This window comes from Alligator mississippiensis, chromosome 4 (assembly GCF_030867095.1).
Source record: "Alligator mississippiensis isolate rAllMis1 chromosome 4, rAllMis1, whole genome shotgun sequence".
Classification (NCBI taxonomy): Eukaryota; Metazoa; Chordata; order Crocodylia; family Alligatoridae; genus Alligator; species Alligator mississippiensis.
In genome coordinates, this window is record NC_081827.1 from 64403429 (window position 1) to 64423961 (window position 20533).

The following is a 20533-nucleotide window of genomic DNA, read 5'->3' on the forward strand; positions in this document are numbered from 1 at the left end:
ACATACTCCCCTGTGCCATTTTCTATATAATACAAGGTATTCTATTTATTTTAAGGGTTTTTTAACTAATCTATTTACATTTTATTTAAAGTAATGTTTCTTTGTATCTACAACATATAGGGCACATCTATATGTGCAATTCATACTATATGGGTTTACTGTGCAGTAAACCAGCCCTGGGCAGGCATCTACACATGCAGCGATTTGAGAGCAGATTTGTTCCTTGTGGCAGTAGCCTACTCCAAGCCACTTCTGGCCCTGCTCTGCCCCCCCCCCCCCCCGCAGCAGCCAGGCAGAGCTGGAGGCTCTGGCCACAGCTATCTGGGTGCCAGGAACACTGCACTTCTGGCCCAGAGCAGTCTGCAGCATGCTGGCACAACTCTCTACAACTCTATCAACAGAGTCTACACAATGGCTGCACTACTCGCATTTCTGGCCCCGGCAGTGACAATCCATGCCCTGGGCTTCTCTTTGCTGCTTTGCTCACCACACTACACCACCGCGGCAACTGCCACTTGGCCCCTGTAAGTCTCAGCCCTGTCTGCCTCCCCATGCCGCATTGCCAGGCTTATCACTGCATCCGAGGCCCCTGCCCCCACACTGATGCCACCCATCCCCTGAGCTGTCACCTGGCCCCCAGCAGGGATGCTGGCAACATACATATGGACGCTGCCACGGTGACATCCACAAGTTCCTGGGGGTCTAGTCCCACTGCCTGTGGGCTCACCCAGCCAACCAGGATTGGTAGCTGCACATTGTCCCATGCACCTGGAATGAAAAGCAGTGGGTGGACTTGTTCCAGATGACCTGGGCTAATTTCCCACACCTGGAGTGGCAGGCTACCACATGACCGCCCCTCCCCACAGAGACCACCCCTCCCCACAGAGACCCGGTTAGCCATCGTGGTCTGCTCAAGCTGGCCATGTCATCAGCCTGCACTACATCAGCCATCTCTTTGGTGTGGGCAAGATGACCACGAGGGAAGTTGTCCTGGAGGTCTGTGGCACCCTCCTGGACATGCTGGAGTACACTGTGCTGGTGGGGTTCTGTGCCCTGGGCTTCCCATAGTGTATTGGGGCCCTGGATGGGATGCACATCCCCATCACCTGCCCACCCTGTGGTGACTGCCCCTACTACAGCTGGCAGGGTTTTCAGTCCATCGTACTGCAGGCTGTTGTCAACCACCAGGGCACCTTCATCAATGTTAGCACCAGCTGGGTTGGCACTGCCCATGCTGCCTGCATCTTCTCTAACTCTGCCCTACCAGCCCTGGAGGAGAGTGGGTGCTTCACACCAGGGGTGACAGACCTCCAGCTGGGCAAAGTGCCAGTACTGTCCCTCCTCATCAGGGACCCCACATCTCCTCTTCTCCCCTGGATCATGTAGCCCTACAGCAGCCAGCTGGACCCTGGCCACGCACATTTCAACAGGTGCCTGAGCTGATGCTGGAGCACCCTCACCACCTGCCTTGAGGTCGTATAAGGCAACATCTCCGGGGTCATCATTGCAGTCTGTGCACTGCATAACATCTGTGAGGCCTGGAGAGAGCTCTTCCACGAGGCTTGGGAGGAGGCAGCGCAGTGAGCAAAGGCGGCACCCAGCAGTGGGAGTTCCATCTCTGACAGCAGTAATAGAGATGGGCCTGTCTCCCACCAAGGCCCAGGGCAAGTTGCACACCCAGGAGTGGGGGCCAGGGCACCATGTGTGAGGCACTGGTGGACCATCTGTTCCTATACCCATCGCTGTAGGCCACCTGGACACCTAGCCACAGACCCCAGGGTTCACCATGCACCCCCAGCACCATGCTCATTGTGGACAGTGTTCTGCAAAAAATTGTACTTCCCTCCACAAACACAGCCCCTATCCCAACCTCCCAAACAACAGAGCCCCTCCCACCCTCCCTTCCAAACAACATACCCCCACCACTAACCACTCCAACCACCACCCTCTTCCCCATGTAAACTATGTACATTGGGTGCCCTCCTGGGATGGGGGACAGGGGGGTGGAGGCACCTACAGGGCAGATCCCAGAGACAGGCACCCAGCACCCTGGCCTCTGGCCACACACCTCTGTGTGCTCATGCCACAGCAAGGCCAGTGGGCAGGGGTTCAGCCAGAGGCAAAGGTAGATACTACTCTGCTGGCACAATTGGCTGTCCCTCCTGCAGCCTGGGGCCAGGGCCAGCAGAGCCCACACACAGTGCTGACCCTACTGTTGGCAGTTCCTGCTTAGGGGCTGCACAGAGCCTGCGCAAGCAGCGGGGAGGGGTGGGGGGATGACCCTCAGGCAGGGAGGCCAGCTGCTGGGGGACCAGAGGCAGGGACAGGGTCAGGGTGCCCAGGCTGCTAGAGCTCAGCCCAAGCCCACTGGGGGGTTTGCTGCTGGGTGGTGGACAGCTGCAAGGGGCAGGTGGGACCACGGCCAGGGGCTGGGCAGTGGGTGGCATGAAGGAGGCCACCAGGGCCAGGATGTTGTACAGCACCCAGCAGTCCTCCTCCATGGCCTTCACTGCCCTGGTCACCATAGTGGCCTGCCACTCCTGGGCCTCCAACATCCTCTCAAGGAGGGTGATGTGCCTCTTTTCAAAAGCTAGAAGCCTGTTCCTGAATGCCCAGTCCTCATGGGCCTTCTCCCAGGCCCTCCCCCCCCCCCGTGTGTGATGTCCTCAGCATGCCAGGCCTGCAAGTCTGCCAGCTGCTGTTCTGCCATGGTGACCAGCAGGTCCAAGAGCAGGGTCAAGTCCTTGATCTACCATGGCCAGAGTTAGCATATATGGAGGGCCCTAGCCAAGGCTGACAGTGACCCTGAAGGTCCATCCCTGCTGGCAGCTGGTGTCTCTCCCCTGTGTGTAACTGCTGGACCTGCAGAGCCAGAAGAAAGAGGCTGTTTGTGAGAGTTGTCAATATTTCTGTTATAACATGCACTATACCAGGGGGCTGTGTGCTGCCCAGCTTCACATCAGGAGCTGTGCCCACACAGATGCCCAGGGACCATGGTATGTTGACCAGGCAGGCCCTGGTACAGGAAGCCACCAGCCAAGACCACCATCCCTACTCATTCCACAGGGGCAGGTGGCCTGTTCAGTACTTTCCTCAGGCAACCTGCCTGGCCTGCCTTCTGGCAGCCCCTGCCACAGGTGCTCCAGACCCATTCCCCAATTTTCCTCCTGCAGGCCAGGCAGTCTCCTCCAGTGCTGCCAGGACCATTGCACCCAGGCTCAGGGGGTGAGGGGCTTCCAGTCAACTGGGATATGGAGCTGGTGCCACCCCCCAGCCTCTCCCCAGAGAGCCTCTGCAGGGAGGCACCCTGGGACAGACCCCTTCCTGCACATGACCTGCACCTTGAGTGTGCCCCTCATCAAAGTGCCCTGAGCGCACCATGATGAGCTGTTTGCATGCACCAAGGGATGCCTGACCCACTACACCCAGCTGCTGATCACCGTGGTGCCCCAGGCACACCTGAGGACCTGGCACAGGACCCCGAGCTTTGATGGTACGGTGAGAAAGTCCACACTTCCCCACAACATTCACCATTATCTAGAGGGGTACCTATGCCTACATGATGCATCCCTGCCCCAATAGCCAAGGACACAATCGCCACAGGCATCAACACACTTTTCCACATAAGAGGCCTGTGTCTGCCTAGCTGAGGGGGCACTGGCTGCTCAATAAAGTTTTGCACTGCCTCCCACCTCCCTGCATGCTGTGGTGGGGGGACTCCAGGGACCATAAGGAAACTCAGCCAGGCCAGGTGGGGAGGTAAGGGCAGGAAAGGGAGGGGAGGACCCTCATCCCAGTGCAGGGCTTACTGGGTAGGTGTTGCAGGTGTCTCTGGCAGCTTAAGTCTGTCCCCACTGGCAGCAGTGAGCAGCTCCTGCTGGTGTCCTGGAGTGCAAGGACATGGTGCTTGGCTGGCCAGGCATATTCCCACTCTGGGAAAGAGCTGGATCTCTTCAGGGTGGGTGGTGCCATCCCTGGGTTGGCCTCATGGCTGGGGCTGTACACTGAGAGGTCATGTCACAGGTACTAGCCCAGGCTGCCAGAGCTGCTGGATGAAGCCAGGAGTGGGGAGCACTGAATAGGCCACCTGCCGCTGCAGAATGAGTAGGGATGGTGGTCTTGGCTGGTGGCTTCCTGTACCAGGGCCTGCCTGGTCAACATACCATGGTCCCTGGGCATCTGTGTGGGCACAGCCCCTGGTAACCCAAGGAGCCCTCCCCTGCTAACATCTCATCACCACTGCTAGGCCACAACGGAGGGTCCGGCAGCCTGCCTGTGCTGGAGAACACCTTTATGCAGCACTGCCACATCGACAGGTCATGCCCATGATCCCGCATGTGGCCTAGCAGGGGCTCATGGATGTGGAAATTGGAGCGCCCACCCCTAGAAAACTGGCTCTTGACCTCTGCATCACCCCACAGTGCCACAAGGTCTGCAGTCTCATCCTGGAACCAGCTGGGCCCCCAGGACATGGTTTGTGGCACTGGGGATGATGTCAGCATAGCTCCCTTGATGGCCCTCAGGGGCTGTGGCCACGAGTCTCAGTGCTGCAAGGCCTGGGCAGGTGCCTAAAGCACAGGGGCACAGCATGCGTCAGGTAGGCAGGTGGTAGGGCTAGCCCTGGGGCCAATACCAGAGTCCATGAAGGCTGCTGTGGTTAGCACAAGCCCACTGCTGTGGGATCTGGTGGCCAGAGGCAGGCAGCAGATGGCACAGGCTCCAGCATCACCACAGAGTTGTAAACGCCAAGCGGGGGCAGGCAAAGAGCTGTCTCAGACCTGGGCTGGAAAAGCTCCAAGCCCTATGGCCTTGAGGCTAGACTGAGGGTGGCCCCCTGGTGGTGGACCTGACTAGGAGCATATTTACTCCTGGTCGGCATCTACACATACACTACTGCACGGTTAATTTGCTACCTACATTTGCACAGTAGACCAATTGCACAGTAGACTAATTTACTATGCAGTAAGTGCCTGCATGTGTAGATGATGGCACTTTACTGCACAGTAAATTATTCTATTGTACAATAAAATGACTCATGTAGATGTGCCCATGCTTGACAGCCAATCGATTAAGCAGTTTACCAAGACCATTCATCAATTTCTAGGAATGTCTAAAATGTATGCTCTCATTATAAACTTGTAGTGCATATTTAACTTGAACAGTATTAGACAGTAATACTCATAATAAAGTTGTGGGGGTGATGGGACATGTTAATACAATTCATTTAGAAACATTAAAGTCCATGGTGGAGCAGAAAGGTGCATATAACAGTAAACAAAATACAGGAAATGGGATGAATTATAGCCAAATGGTTCTTCAGAGAGGAAAACATCTAAGGGAAATGTTGTGGTGACACCAAAAGGCTAAACTGTGTCTTTAAGCCAAACTCCTGCCATTAATAGCCTCTAGAGGCACTGTGCCACATTCATTGACATACTTCAGCTACTTTGACCTGCTCAAGTAATGTAAAGTAACCACAAACCTGACATACTATAATTTAGCATAACTGGCAGTTTCATAGCTGCTCTGAATCATTAGCAAAGTGGGTCCATTGCATCTGAGGCAGACAGACTGTCGTGAGGGATGACACACAACTATGGGTGGATCCAGGATTTTATAAATGGAAGTGTGGGATCACTGACCTGCACTCCACAGATGGCTGCAAACCCTCTCCCACTCTCCCATATACTGGGGAAGGCAGATGGTACAGACGCACCAGATGACTTTAAAAAAAAAAGTCTTTCAAGCAAGTCAAAATCTCCCCTCCACCTCCCTTTTCCCTCCATGCCCAGAGGCACGTTCTCTCCCCTTCCCTTCCATTGCTTCCCAACACACCGCTGCTGCCCAACTAATGGTGGGGCAGGAGGGGAAGGCACTCCAGAGCCATTCCTGAGCAGCTCTAGCCAGGCTTGGCTAGCAGCAGGCAGGTTCCCTTCCCCCATGCCTGCTCCCAGGCTGGCAGGGAACACCAGGGAGTCCCAGCAAGGAGGAGAAACCTGCCTGCTGCTGCTTTTATCCCTGGATGAGCCTGGTAGCTAGAGCAGGCAAGAAGAGCTCTGCAGCTCCCCCTCAATCCTGGGGCAGCTGGAGACAGCAACTGTAGCGGGCAAGAAGGAGTGAGGGAGAAGCGGGGAGGGGATGTGCCACAGAGCACAGAAAGGAAGGGAGTGGGGGCTCTTTCTTGCTTATGGGATTTAAAAAAAAAAAAGTCTCTGGCTGCTGTTCCCATAGCATAGTCAATTGAAATGGGAGTGCGTCCACATCACTGTACCTGGATCCACCCCTACACACAGCTATAGCTATTACTATACATTTTAACAAGGTACAGCATAAACTCACTCCACATCAAGTCAGACCCAGTGCTGAATACAGGGCTGTGCAGCACTTGAAACATAGGAGTTTGTTACTGCTAGAAACAAAATGTGTCCCAGCTCCTGCACGTCTCTAATGGTCACACCATTGTTATCTGTGGGAGTTATGCACTCAGCACTGGGGGTGCTAGAAGAATAGGAAAATGCCCATGGAAGGTTTTAGAAAGATCATTTTAATCAGACCCAACCACTGGCATTTCATTGAGTCTGCACAGCCTGAGCCACGAGGCTCAACAAAGGTACAAATCTGGTCTCATTCAGTTCAGCAGGGCATTACCATCAAACTTCATAATATAAATATCAGCTTCTATTAGCTACTGCACTACTGATCATTTTAACCAGGAACATCCAGCCCTCTGGGACTCTGAAAGAAGTCTGGGATTGTGGGTAGAGCTTGAGTAAAGTATTATTACTTTTTATTCCATCTGCTCAGTCCTCTTCCGGCCATCATTTTATCTATGCCTCTCTGTTCAGCTGCCCTTTCTTTCAGCCCGACTTCAGCACAATTACTCTCTTGCAGCAGGTGCTGAAATTGATCTTCTTTCTGCTAATGCCAAGATGCTCACACTCAGACTCCTATTTGACTGAGTGCAAATCAAGAGAAGAGTAGGAACAGCACTTTCTGAATCCCATGACATCAACCCTCTTGCAAGACAAAAATCCCATTCCCAGGTACCCTGGCAGCTACTCCTCCTGCAATATAACATTTGCTATAAAACATCACACATTGATTTCAACCCTCTTGAAAATCTTAGTGTAACAGGCTGTGTTAATAAGGAACATGATTATACTTTTAAAAATCAATAAAAAAACATGTCTGTGTTTTAACCAACTTACCAGGCATCAGCTAAATAATTTACCTACTCTTTTCTCAAATGAAATGGTCTCTCAATCTTTGCACACTTTTTAAATGAAAATAATTTATTGCCCAGATGCATCTATTAAATCCAAAAAGACTCAATTACCTTATTATCTACATTGAGTATTTTTTGGTTCAATAACAAATTTCTTCTGACAAGCAGAAACATTTACTATTAGAGATGCTATTGGATAACTACCTGTTTGTCCAGGGATTTAAAATTCAATATAAAGTTTATTGTTTTGCACTTTGAGGTTCATTAGCTTATGCTCAGGTATCAAAACAATGCTTAATTTCTTTAGTTAGATTACTTTGTGGCATACTTCTTTTTTATTGGCACACAAAAAAGCTGGAGTATTGTTAAGGATGCAACAGGCACAAGCAGAAAACCCAAAGTCAGGGAATTCCAATGTTCTTCAAACTGGGGTACACTGTCCTGGGGGTGACATCATAAACTTCTGGGGGTACACAAAAAGGACTGACAAAGCAGAAGAAAAAAGAAGAGAATAATAAACAGAAGGAAAGAAAGAAAATTTTTAAAAATGAAGTACAGCTCTACAATATCTGTTTGGTTGTTGGAAACACTGCAGTGACACAAAGTGTTAATTTCTTTTGTCTGCAACTTGGAATTAATAAAAGGTGCACAATCCCCAAAAGTTTGAAAACCACTGTCCTAAACTGTAGGCTTAGAAATTGCTGTACCACAGTAGTCTCTTACCTAAAAAGAGAGAAGTGAGAGCAAGCTATCAATATATTTCTTTTCCAAAATGATCATTCAATGTTTGAAACCTTAAAAAGTGATGCAATATAATGTTCAGCAAATCAGTTCATGTTCCCTATGATAGAAATAGCAAGAAGCCAGTGATGCTGAACTGATGCCTTCCTGCCATCTCTGCCGGTGAACACTATTTATTTGTACAGGTTTATTTGTCTTCTATGGGCTGGGGGTAAGAAGGAGGATCAGTATCAGTTTTAAAATAAAATGCATTTATGGATTTCTCAGGTAGAAATATTTCTGTTGGAGCCACTCACAAGGTAGATTCATTTTTAGGCTAGTAACCTTGAAAGTGCCCTTTTAAGATTGATATTCCATTCTTTGCTTGTCTTCCTGAATATAGCTATAGCAGAACAAATAGTATCTAATTCTGCATACTGTTTCATAGGCTTATACATACCCAGGTTTTGGTAAGACATCCAACACTGTTGTAGGAGTGCCTCCCAGGCATTTAGAAAGAAATAAAATTTCTGTTTCTTCCCCACAGGTAGGAATAAATAGTGTGTAAGTGGGCACATATTCCCAAGCATGTTACACCACACAAGCTTAGTGAGGAAAACCCAAGTAAAAAAGATGATACATTTGGTTTTGAACACATTCAAGTTAGTCGTCATTCTTTTCTCTTCTAGTAGTGAGTTACACAGTTGTAATCTAGGTTGAAGGACTAAAACAACTAGCTCAATTTGGGGACAGCAGTGTCATCCAGCCAGATTCAGTAACGCAAGCTGAGTTGGGCATCTGGACAGAGATCACATGGGAGATGATGATGGACTTACTGACAATCTGCCTCATGTCGAACAGAATTAATCTATAATTCTGAGTCTTGACCTTGACTACTGCAGCCTCAAAGAATACAGTTGTCATCTGGGTCTAAGAGACTGGCCTTGGATCCCAGGCCTTATGCTCTTATCTTTTTTGTTACTGATTTCAAGTTGCTAATGTCTACCATATTTCTGAAATAGTTAGGTGCAACCCTAACAGACCCCCTAAATGTGGGTCTGTCAGAATCAGCCGTCCACATGAATAAGGTAGTCATCATCTTTTTTTCTTACACTAGTTTTGATGGGAAAAACTGGGTTTAAGAATTGTCTTTTAACATGTTCATGACCAAGATCCACATCAACCTTGTTGGCACCTTCCCAGAAGTGTGATGCAAACTAACAGGGTTAGACACATGGGTTGCACCCTCATGAGCAGGAATATGCAGTTTCCAGCACCTTCAGCCTTTTAGGGCACTGCAAATCACATGCAGTACATGATAATCTGTTTACTGCACTGCATATGTGCAGTGTGGGGACAACATTTGATACCGGGAAATCCCAGTATCTAAAAACAAACACTCCCCTCCCACCCCAAAAAGGGGTGCAGTTCATGTGGCAACAGCATGCAATGCCTGAAGCCAGAGCCTGGCTGGCCAGAGCCAGGCTCTGGCTGCTGGCCAGGTTCCATGCACCACTGCTGCAGCCCCAGAAGGCCCACAGGACCCCAGGAAAGGCTGCTGGGACCAGCCCAGGTGCTGGCCCCAGTCTCCCCTACCCCACCTGGGGCAATTTGCCATGTGCCACAGCACACATGTAGGGGCGTGCCTGGGGACAAGTAGCAGCAGTACAAATATGTGCCACTGCTATTTATCCCTGGGGATATGTATGTGCGTGCTCATGGGGTGCTCCCATAGGTTTTTTATGCGGTGAAAGGGGAGACCTAGGCAACTCCCATGGGTGATTCAGAACAGGGAAGAACTTACAGCTCGCCCACAGGAAACACCTGGCACAGAAATGTGTCTGAACTTTCTCTTTTTCTTGGAGCTTAGGCATCTGGCTCAAGGTTGCAAGAGAAACATCTTTGTCATATCACAGGATCCAGACCACCAAAACTGGAGGCACCTATCTGACCAACAGACACGTTGAGTTCAGCATGGCACTCGAACATATTAGTGGTAGTAATGCCATCCAAATTTCACCAAACATCCTAGCAATTAAAGCCCTCTTCTAGGAAGTGGTAGACCCAGATTCATTTTGAGGGGACTGAAGCCTATATCTTCCAAGGCACTGAACTAAAGCAAAGCTCTAGAGTTGCAACCTCTACCTGTCCTACAGAAACTGAGCAGTCCTTCATGCACAATGCATAAATATTAAGCTTAGCAAACAGGAAAGAGCGTGACTCAGCAAGCCAGGGAGAAGAGCATTCCCCTGAGAGGGGTAATCCTGCACTTCAATACTCCTTTTCAGAAGTATTTTTGTAACCAACGACTGCCTAATATAAACTGCATGAGCATTATGGGGTGGGGCTAGAAACCAGGACTGTCTGCTCTCAGGGAAGTGTTATCCTTCTTGGATCAGATTCGCACTCCTTCCTGCTTGCTCTCTTTTCCAGTTTCTTGCTTGATTCACCATCTGAGTGAGGAAGGCATGGTACCCAGGTCTCCAACTTCCTAGGAGAGGGCTCTAGGAGTGGATCCAGAGGGGGTAGGCAGTAGCATGGTCACACTCCTCAGTCCACAGTGTAGCTTAGCCAGCTCCAGTTCTCAACAGTTACAGATACCTAGTTTCTCTGTAGTCTCCAAACTATACCATAGGAGCAGCAGTTAGGAACTTTTGCTAAGGACTTTCAAGCCTCCCTTAGCCCCTTCTCCATTCTTTGTCAGCGTTTCCTTGATTCAAGGATGATTTCTATCACTGACGGGCCTTGAGATCACATAAGAGCACAAGCCTTGAGCCACAGAACTGTCCACAGAAGTTACAGATCTTTCTGCAGGGGAGAGTAGGCCATAGGCTAGCATTTCTCTCATTTTCTTTCTCTGCTTCGAAGGCAAGAAGCTTTACCTCAAAATGGGCTGCCACTTGGTTGATGTTGCAGTGCCTCAACAGAAACACCTCCATGGAGTCAATCCATGAATGACGCATGCCCCCCACAGCTGGGGGGGCACAGCAGCAGCAGGAGTGTGGTGGCAGGGGTGGGAGTGCAACTGCAGTAAGCAGGGGAGCTCCTGCAGATGCCACTAGTGCTGTCAGTGGTGGGGGGGTGGTGAGTGCTGACCAGGGTTTGGTGACCACCCACAGACGCCACCAACTGTCAGCAGCAGTCAGTGGGGATCACAGACTGGCCACAGACACCGCTGGCAGTGTCAGAGGCAGGGTGGTGAGAGGCGACTGCCCACAGTGTTGGCAGTGGCAAGCAGGGACCACCCACAGACACCGGTGGCGGTGGCGATAATGGGGAGGGGAAGGGAGGGATGGTAAGCAGCGAGCAGGGACCACCTGCAGATGCTGCTAGTTGCATCGGCGGTGGGGGGGCGGGGGGCAGGTGGAGGGGTGGTGAGCAGCAACTGCCTGCAGAAGCCGGCGACAGCTTTAGTGGCAGCCAATCTCAGGGGGGGCACGTGCCCCCCCGCACCCCTTCTACACATCACCTATGGAGAACGAGGGTGATGATGGTATCGTAGACCTGGATCTTCATGTTTTTCCAGAGATCACAATGAATACAGACATGCTAAAGCAATTTCCCAAAGGAGGCACATCAGATCCTATGTTGGAAAGAGTTCGCTACTGAGGTAAAGGTGCTCAACTACCTCCAAGGTCTTCCCCTCAATGGTAATTTGGGGAAGAAGGTAATATTCATGGCCTGGGGCAGGCTGATACAGCACTTTAGTCTTCTTGATGTTGAGAGAGAGGCCCAAAGTTCAGTAGGCTGCTCCAGAAAGATCCAGCATGGTCTGAAAGTCTTTCTCAGTGTGCCCAAGGATGGTGTAATCTTTGGTGTATTGAAGATCAAGGATGGTTGTTTTGAGTACTTTGGCTTTTGACTGAAAACATCCTAGACAGAAGAGCCCTCCATCTGTTCAGTATTCTACATCAATTCAGGAAGGAATGAAAACCAAGATGACTATCAAAAAATCAAGAATAGAGTTGGACAATTCTTGCTTGACCCCAGTTTGGATGACAAATGGAAAGGCCTCCAGTCTGCTACATTAGATGACTGCAGTCATCTGATCCTGGAGAAACCTCAGGACCTTGATGTACATTTCATGACATCCAAATCAGCCAGGACTTTCCACAAGGCTTCATGACTCATGGAATCGAAGGCTTTAGTGAAATTGAAGATGACCATATACAGGTCCTGCTGTTCTTCCTGTTACTTTTCTTGGACCTGATGGGCAACAAAGATCATGTCAGTTGCCACACTGGATGATCTGAAACCACACTGAGATTCTGACAGGATTTCCTCAGCAAGAGGTAGAAGTCAGTTCAGGAGGATGCAGGCAAATATTTTCCCTGCTGTGGAAAGGAGGGCAATACCTCAATGCTCAGACTTATCTCCTCTCTGGAAGATAGTTGTGATGTTGGCATTCCTCAGGTCCCCATTTCTTCCCAATGGTGCTACTCCAGAGTTCCAGGTCACATCTGTCTCTGGCACTGAAGTCACCAAGGAGAATGATCTTTTCCTTGTGAGTATTAGTCAGAATGTGGTCAAGGTCAAAGTTAAACTGTTCTTTGACATCATCATCAACATCAAGCATTAGGGCATATGCACTAATGACAAAGGTGTACTGGTTGTTGCTGCACTTAAGATGAAAGGTCATTCATAGATTCATAGATGTTAGGGTCGGAAGGGACCTCAATAGATCATCAAGTCCGACCCCCTGCATAAGCAGGAAAGAGTGCTGGGTCTAGATGACCCCAGCTAGATACTCGTCTAACCTCCTCTTGAAGACCCCCAGGGTAGGGGAGAGCACCACCTCCCTTGGGAGCCCGTTCCAGACCTTGGCCACTCGAACTGTGAAGAAGTTCTTCCTTATGTCCAGTCTAAATCTGCTCTCTACTAGCTTGTGGCCATTGTTTCTTGTAACCCCCGGGGGCGCCTTGGTGAATAAATCCTCACCAATTCCCTTCTGTGCCCCCGTGATGAACTTATAGGCAGCTACAAGGTCGCCTCTCAACCTTCTCTTGCGGAGGCTGAAAAGGTCCAGTTTCTCTAGTCTCTCCTCGTAGGGCTTGGTCTGCAGGCCCTTGACCATACGAGTTGCCCTTCGCTGTACCCTCTCCAGGTTATCCGCATCCTTCTTGAAGTGTGGCGCCCAGAATTGCACGCAGTACTCCAACTGCGGTCTGACCAACGCCCTATAGAGGGGAAGTATCACCTCCCTGGACCTATTTGTCATGCATCTGCTGATGCACGATAAAGTGCCATTGGCTTTTCTGATGGCTTCGTCACACTGCCGGCTCATGTTCAACTTGGAGTCCACTAGGACTCCAAGATCCCTTTCCACCTCTGTGCCACCCAGCAGGTCATTCCCTAGGCTGTAGGTGTGCTGGACATTTTTCCTCCCTAGGTGCAGCACTTTGCATTTCTCCTTGTTGAACTGCATCCTGTTGTTTTCTGCCCACTTGTCCAGCCTATCCAGGTCTGCCTGCAGCTGTTCCCTGCCCTCCGGCGTGTCCACTTCTCCCCATAGCTTTGTGTCATCTGCAAACTTGGACAGAGTACATTTCACTCCCACGTCCAAGTCGCTGATGAAGACATTAAAGAGTATCGGTCCAAGGACCGAACCCTGCGGGACCCCACTGCCCACACCCTTCCAGGTCGAGACCGACCCATCTACCACGACTCTTTGGGTGCGACCCTCTAGCCAATTCGCCACCCACCGGACTGTGCAGTCATCCACACCACAGCCTCTTAACTTGTTCACCAGTATGGGGTGGGATACCGTATCGAAGGCTTTCCTGAAGTCCAAGTATACGACATCCACCCCTCCTCCTGTGTCCAGGCGTTTCGTAACCTGGTCATAGAAAGAGACTAGGTTGGTCAGGCACGATCTGCCCGCCACAAACCCATGCTGGTTTCCCCTCAGCATAATTTGTCCTGCCAGGCTCTCACAAATGTGAGCCTTGATAATTTTTTCAAATACTTTACCAAGGATGGAGGTGAGACTGACTGGCCTATAGTTGCCCGGGTCCTCCTTCCTCCCCTTTTTGAAAATGGGGACCACGTTAGCCCTTTTCCAGTCCTCCGGGACTTGGCCCGTGCGCCATGAGCATTCGAATATTCCCGCCAGTGGCTCTGCAATGACGTCGGCCAGTGCCTTCAGCACCCTTGGATGGAGCCCATCCGGGCCTGCCGACTTAAAGGCATCCAGTTCTTCCAAGTGACTCTGCACCACCTCAGGATCTACGCATGGAAGTCTGGCGCCTTGCTGCTGCCTCTCTACAACCCCAGTGAGAGACTTGTCGTGCCCCTCGCTTAGGAACACTGAGGCAAAGAACTCGTTGAGGAGTTCAGCCTTGTCCCCCCTGTCTGTCACCAATTGCTTCTGCCCATTTAGCAGGGGTCCTATTCCTCTCTGGGCCTTCCTTTTACTCCCTATATATCTAAAAAACAATTTCTTGTTGTCCTTTACTTGGGTTGCCATCCTCAGCTCCATGGTAGCTTTGGCCCGCCTAACTGCCTCCCTACAAGCACGAGCAGAGGAGGTATATTCATCTTTAGTGATCTCACCCTGTTTCCACTTTTTATGTGCTCCCCTTTTGGCCCTTAGGCTGCCCTGGATTTCTCTGGTCAGCCATGGAAGCCTCCTGGCCCCTTTCCCTCTTTTGCCTCGCTCGGGGATCGTCTTGCTTTGTGTCCAAAGGATCGTTTCCTTTAGGCACAGCCACCCTTCTTGGGCACCCATCCCATCAAAACTCCTACTCTGCAGTGCTTCCTTGACTAATCGCCTGAGTGCAATGAGATCAGCTTTCCTAAAGTCTAGCACTTTTACCCTACTAGTTACCTTACCCACTCACCGTCTTATGTTGAATTCTATTATAAGGTGATCACTGTCTCCCAGATAGCTACCGATCTGGAGGTCCCCTATCATGTCATCTCCCGTTGCCAATACCAGATCCAGTATGGCATTCCCCCTAGTGGGACCATGCACCTCCTGTGTCAGGTGGAGGTCCTGTACACAAGTTAGAAACCTGCGTGAGCGATGGGACCTTGCTGTCTGCGTCTCCCAGCAGATGTCCGGGTAGTTTAGGTCCCCCACGACTACTGCCTCTTTAGCTTTTATGGTCTCCGAGAGTTGCCTCAGGAGCCCCGCATCTATTTCTTCCCCTTGGTGTGGGGGTCTGTAACAGACCCCTACCACCAAATCCCTTTCTCCTTGCCCCCCATGTAGCCTAACCCACAATCCCTCTACTTCCTCAGCCTCGGATTCTGTCTTGATGAGGGTTGATGTGTATTGCTCACTGAGTGTCATAAGACACTCATTAATGCCCACAGGGAACTCTGTAAGTTGTCTGATGAGCTGGTTTTTGATGGCAAAGCTGACACTGTGAACATGTCTGTCCTAGGCTCCCCTTCCAGAAGAAAGTGTAGCCCCCACCCTCTTCCCACAGCTACCCCTCATCCGGTTGTTTTGTCTCACTCAGAGCTGTGACATCGATGTTGTGTCTCACTAATTCCCTGGAAACTATGGCAGTTCTTTTTTCTGGTCATTCATTGCCTTAGCTATGCATCAAGGTGCAAATATTCCTCATTGTAAAAATCATTGTCTTGTTACAATGTTTTCAACAGCAGACAGAGTTATCCCATCAGACACTGTTATCCAGTCAGAAGCAGATAAGATAGTCTAGGTTTAAGGCACCTTTTCTAGCCCCTTCCCCATGTGAGATTCATTAGAAATGGGGCTCATTACAAAACACCATGGTATTTTGTAATGAGCCACATGAATGAGCACAGTGTCAGAGTGAAAATGCATGCTTTGCAGCTGTCTAAGGAAACATGGACTTTGGAAGACGTGTCAAAACAGTTTTGCTGTTTCTGTAATAGGGTTGATCTGGATCAATTATTGTGACTTAGGCCCCCTCTACACAAGCAGGTAAAGAAACAATAGGATCTAACAGACACAATTGTACCTCCTCCCACACCACATGTGCATGACAGGAGGTACGACTGTGGGATCGCACATTAGATCCCATCACATCTTATCACTGGTAGAGGGAGAAAGCTCCCAGCCATTGGGGTGCCCCGTGTACCTCTGGGACTGAGAGATCGCAGCAGCCATGATCTCCCAGGCCCAGTTGTGATCTCCCAGGCCAGGGTGTGTGAAACCCCTGGGTCCTGGGGATCAAGGCAGTCATGATCCCTAGGACTTGGGAGTGTATGAAACCCCCAAATCCTAGGGACTGTAGCTGCCTCAATCCCTAAAGGCCGGGGGTTTCAGATTGGTGCACCTCTGTGGCTGGAAGCCCCCCCCAGTTAACATTTTCAATGTCTAACTTTATAGCTGGTTGGAGCATTTTATTATGTGATTGCTACTTTGCATGTGTGGCTGGTCTTAAGGTAAATACACAATTAAACAGTTCATTGTGCAATACCTGTAATGTGTAGGAGGGTACCTTAGTCACTAAATAGCTCTTTAAGGCCTGCTTAGGGACCTACATAAGGCTGACTCAGATCTGGCCCTAAGTCATTAGGTATGAAAAGATTCTTGTAAAGATGTAGATAATTGATCTAATAGATTGCAGGGGCTTCTTCACAGTCATTAAGTCTGTCATGTCAATATGCTATTAGGGACTTCTATAAATGAAGACTAATGATGCAATAGGTAATTATCACTAAGAAGCTACTGCATTTTTCAGTCTTTGGAAAATGTACTTTGAGGAGAATGGGGTCAAACCCTCCTTGGATCCACCTTAACTCCATTCCTGTTGTAGACCGTGGAGGAGATTTCAAAGGTACAAAAGGGAAGTAAGTCTGTGAATTTATTCAAAAGGCAATGGGAGTTGAGCAACTAAATCCTATTTGTGCCTTTGAAAGTCCCCCTGTATATAGAAAGTGCAGCAGCTCCTCAGATGTACTAAACCATAAGCTAAAAATCCTTCTGAATATTTTTTCTTTCTAAACAAATCTGAATATGCAGCATAGATGCCAGTTCTAAATTAAATACCACAGTCATGTTGGTTTTTTTAGGGCTTCCCACAAGAATAAAACTTCCCCATTGTTCCCCTATTTGCAAATGGCCTTCAACATTACAGTTGGAAAAAAAATGTTAACTTGCAGAAACACAACGCAAAGCCCCTAAAGCAGGCGTGGGCAAAATAAGGCCCGTGGGCTGGATCCAGCATGCCAAGGGATTTAGTTCAGTCCACAGCAAGTCCCTCAATCCCACCCAGACGAAGCATGGGGGATAGCCTGCGCCATGGTGCATGAGGCTGGTCCCACCATCCCCATGCACACAGCAAAGCCAGGGCAGTGCAGTGCCCAGATTTGCTTCATAGACATTCGGGCTGGAAGGGACCCCGGAGGTGGCAGCAGCTCTTTCTGACTGCTGTTGCCACCAGACCCAGCCCTGCTGCCCTGGCACCCCAGTCTGTCTGCTCCACACACACTGATGGGGGCGGGACCCATGTGGGCAGGGCACACAGCTGGGCAGATGGGATGAGGCCATGGGAAGGTGGGGAGTAATGTCTGGGAGTGGGACTGGAGGTGGGGCCAGGATTATGTGGCGGTGACAGCATGGAGCCAGGGCAGAGCTGCGATCAGCTGCCCATATGTCTCTGCCTGCAAAACTGGTACCCACTGCAGGGTTGTTCAGGGAGTGGATTGCGGAATGGCCCCACACTGTCACCACCCTGCAATCCTGGCCTTAGTCCCACCCACTCATCCCGCTCCTGGATGCTGCCCCCTGCCTACCCACGGCTGCATCCCAGCTGCCCAGCTGAGCACAGAGCAGAGCCACTTTAGGGAGTTTTGGTGAGCTGTTGCAAGGGTGAGGGGGAAGGTGCTGACCCTGCACAGGAGAAGGTACCTGTGACAGCTCACCAAAATTCCCTATGTGGCCCTGGGGCCCAAATAATTGCTCACCCCTGCCCTAAATCCAATAACCTGGCTTGTGTACATGTCAATTTTTTTCAAGTTATTTTTTCTCTAAGGCTAGGATTCAGAATGCCAAGCATGGAACAGAAAAGAAATAGTAGAGCCCCATTATGATTTCCTTTGTACACATCTCTCAGAAAACTGGACCTGCTATGCCAGTGTCTCTTCTCATTTGCATAGCAGTAACTTGACAAATATATATATATATTTTTACACAGCTTTATCATTTTTATATGAAATGTAACTGGCTTAAAAAACCAATCCTTTTTATATACACTTTTTAATCCAAGTAACAATCACATTATCATGCAATTTAAATAGGATCATGATTGAAATAATGAAATAATATAGTTTGATTGGCCATTGTGGATGAGGTCAAACCTTTGATAGGTAACTGGTGTCAAACAAAAGTTTGAACAGGGTACAAAGGGGAATGACATTCACTTGAATGAGGAAAGAACATGTTTTATCCACCACTAAATTTAAAACTTAGAAGAGATTCAACGGAAAAGGACTTGGTATCCTAAAATGCTTAACTGATTATGTATTTTGAAGAAACATATCTCCATATCACAGAAATGTATCTGGCACCTACAAAACCCTCCTGTTACTTTGAAAGAGAGAGAATAGTTTGTTTTATTATCTTTTTCTCATTTTAACTCCTTACTTTTATGTTTATGTGCCTCAATATATACAGTCTACTTGGAATCAGAGAGTAAATTGCCAATAAGCAGACAGCACAGGGTAAGAAGTGAACTTCAAAATTATCTTGGACTGCAGGGAAACTTAACTCATGCTGTAGGGAAATTATTCCTTGGCTTGGGGACACAAACCACAAAAAAAAAGACTAAAAAAAGGAAAGACATTTACAGGTGTCAAGGAACCATCAAGCATATGCTTATACAGAATAGAGATTTGAATTGCCAGAAGGAAAGATGCTTCACATTGCTGAAGTTACTAGAGGACTGCTTCAGTGTCATGTTCCAGGCACCAGTGTGCATAGGAAAGGGGCACACTGGAAAACAAGGCTTTCCTAGCTCTGTCTTTCAGTGTAGAAATAGACAGTAATATTCAGTACACATTCTCCATGAAGTTACCCTTGACAGGTCATTTGCATGCAATAGTAGCATACATGTTATTGAAGATTGTTTCTTTCTGAGGTTCATTTCAGGAATTCATCTACAGCACTTATATGTGCTGTTTGATGTATCTATTTTTATGACGGAAGCATTTTTATTTTATGTTTACTCAATTTTTCAAGTTTACCATCTTTGATAACTAAATAGCAAAGAAGTTGTTCCAGTCATACAATCATAAAAGTGAAATTGGGCTGCTTAAATCCATATGGGACTAATCCTCAAGGAATTAAAATAACCCTGATCACTGAAAACTTCTCCGATCACTGATCTGTGGATCACTTATTATGAGAAACAAATACACACAGAAAAGTGACACAGGTCCAATAAGCTACATCATTCTCATTCTGCTGATAGAGGCTGTACATATTACAAGGTAGCGAAACAGAGTGGAATTTCTTACCTTTATGATGGTTTGCCCCAGATGCTAATTTCCCCCAGAGTGTTACAACAAATATTATTATAAGAAGTTTTCCTTTTGTTGCTTTCTGTAAATATCTCTTATTCATCCTGAAAATGAAAATACAAAAAAAAAAATTTAAATGAAGCTTTTTTTCCCCCAATAAAAAGCTCTATTTTTATTTTATTTTTTTTTTACAATTTGAAGGTGAATTTAATGATTGCAACAGGTGTCTGACTGACAGCCCTGGAATTAGAAACCCTGTTTATTATAAAAAAGGCAGAGCATGGACAGTATTAGTACAGTCTCCAAACCCTAATCTGCCAGGTTCCTCAACCTCAACAGAAAGGCTGTATCTAGGACTTATCAAATGTTTTATGCCTCCATCAGCAGGGCTTGTATGTAAACTCAGTCAGTGTTCTCTAGCCTCTCAAGGGAAGTCATCAATAGATACCCTACTAACCTTGACCTCATGATGAATTCAGTCTAGGGTGCCTTTGCTGAAGCAAGATAATTTCATTCTATCATCATGGACCTGCCAAGATCGATCTGGCCCTTAACTCTAGTAGAGTGGCATTCAGCCTTTAGCTCTACAGTCACCTGCAACACTTTGAGCAATATAGAGGGGATGCATCTGATTAGAGCACTAGCAAATGCAACACCCTATCATAGGAGAGATCCCCATGTTATTAGACATACATGAGGTGGCCAGCAGAATGCTGAGTCACATGGGATTCACAACCATCCCTCCTATCTAGCCCAATAACCAGGCACAGATAGGAGATACTGGGCATGTCTACACAAGACTCTAAAAGCACATTAGCGCATCACAACAAAAGCCATGCTAATGAGCTAATGCTCAGAAGAATTAGTCTACTGAGCATTAGCACCATTTAAAATGTGAACATCAGTGCTACTGTGGAGTAGGACTGGTTACTTCACATTGAGCTAGTACAGGTACTAAAAATAATGAGCAGTAAATATGGTGCATTAATGCATGTGTAGAGCTGCAGGGAGCTGCAAGCACCCACAAAGTAATCACAATGTGACATACTGATATTATATTGCATCATCCTACTTTTATTATAACTTTTATTGGTATGTGATGACACTCAGCTGCAAAGTTAAAGTACAAGG

The 20533-nt window shown here is 48.4% G+C and overlaps 1 protein-coding gene across 7 annotated transcripts in view; it reads right to left on the bottom strand.

Moving 5' to 3' along the window:
- Positions 1-20533, bottom strand: part of TAFA2 (TAFA chemokine like family member 2) — a 373730-nt gene that overhangs the window by 106248 nt on the left and 246949 nt on the right. For all 7 annotated transcript variants that reach the window (XM_059726049.1, XM_059726048.1, XM_059726054.1 and 4 more), the window contains exon 2: positions 19400-19506. In XM_059726049.1, the coding sequence (XP_059582032.1) occupies positions 19400-19505 (106 nt within the window). In that variant the 5' untranslated portion in view covers position 19506. The remainder of the gene's footprint in view (positions 1-19399; positions 19507-20533) is intronic.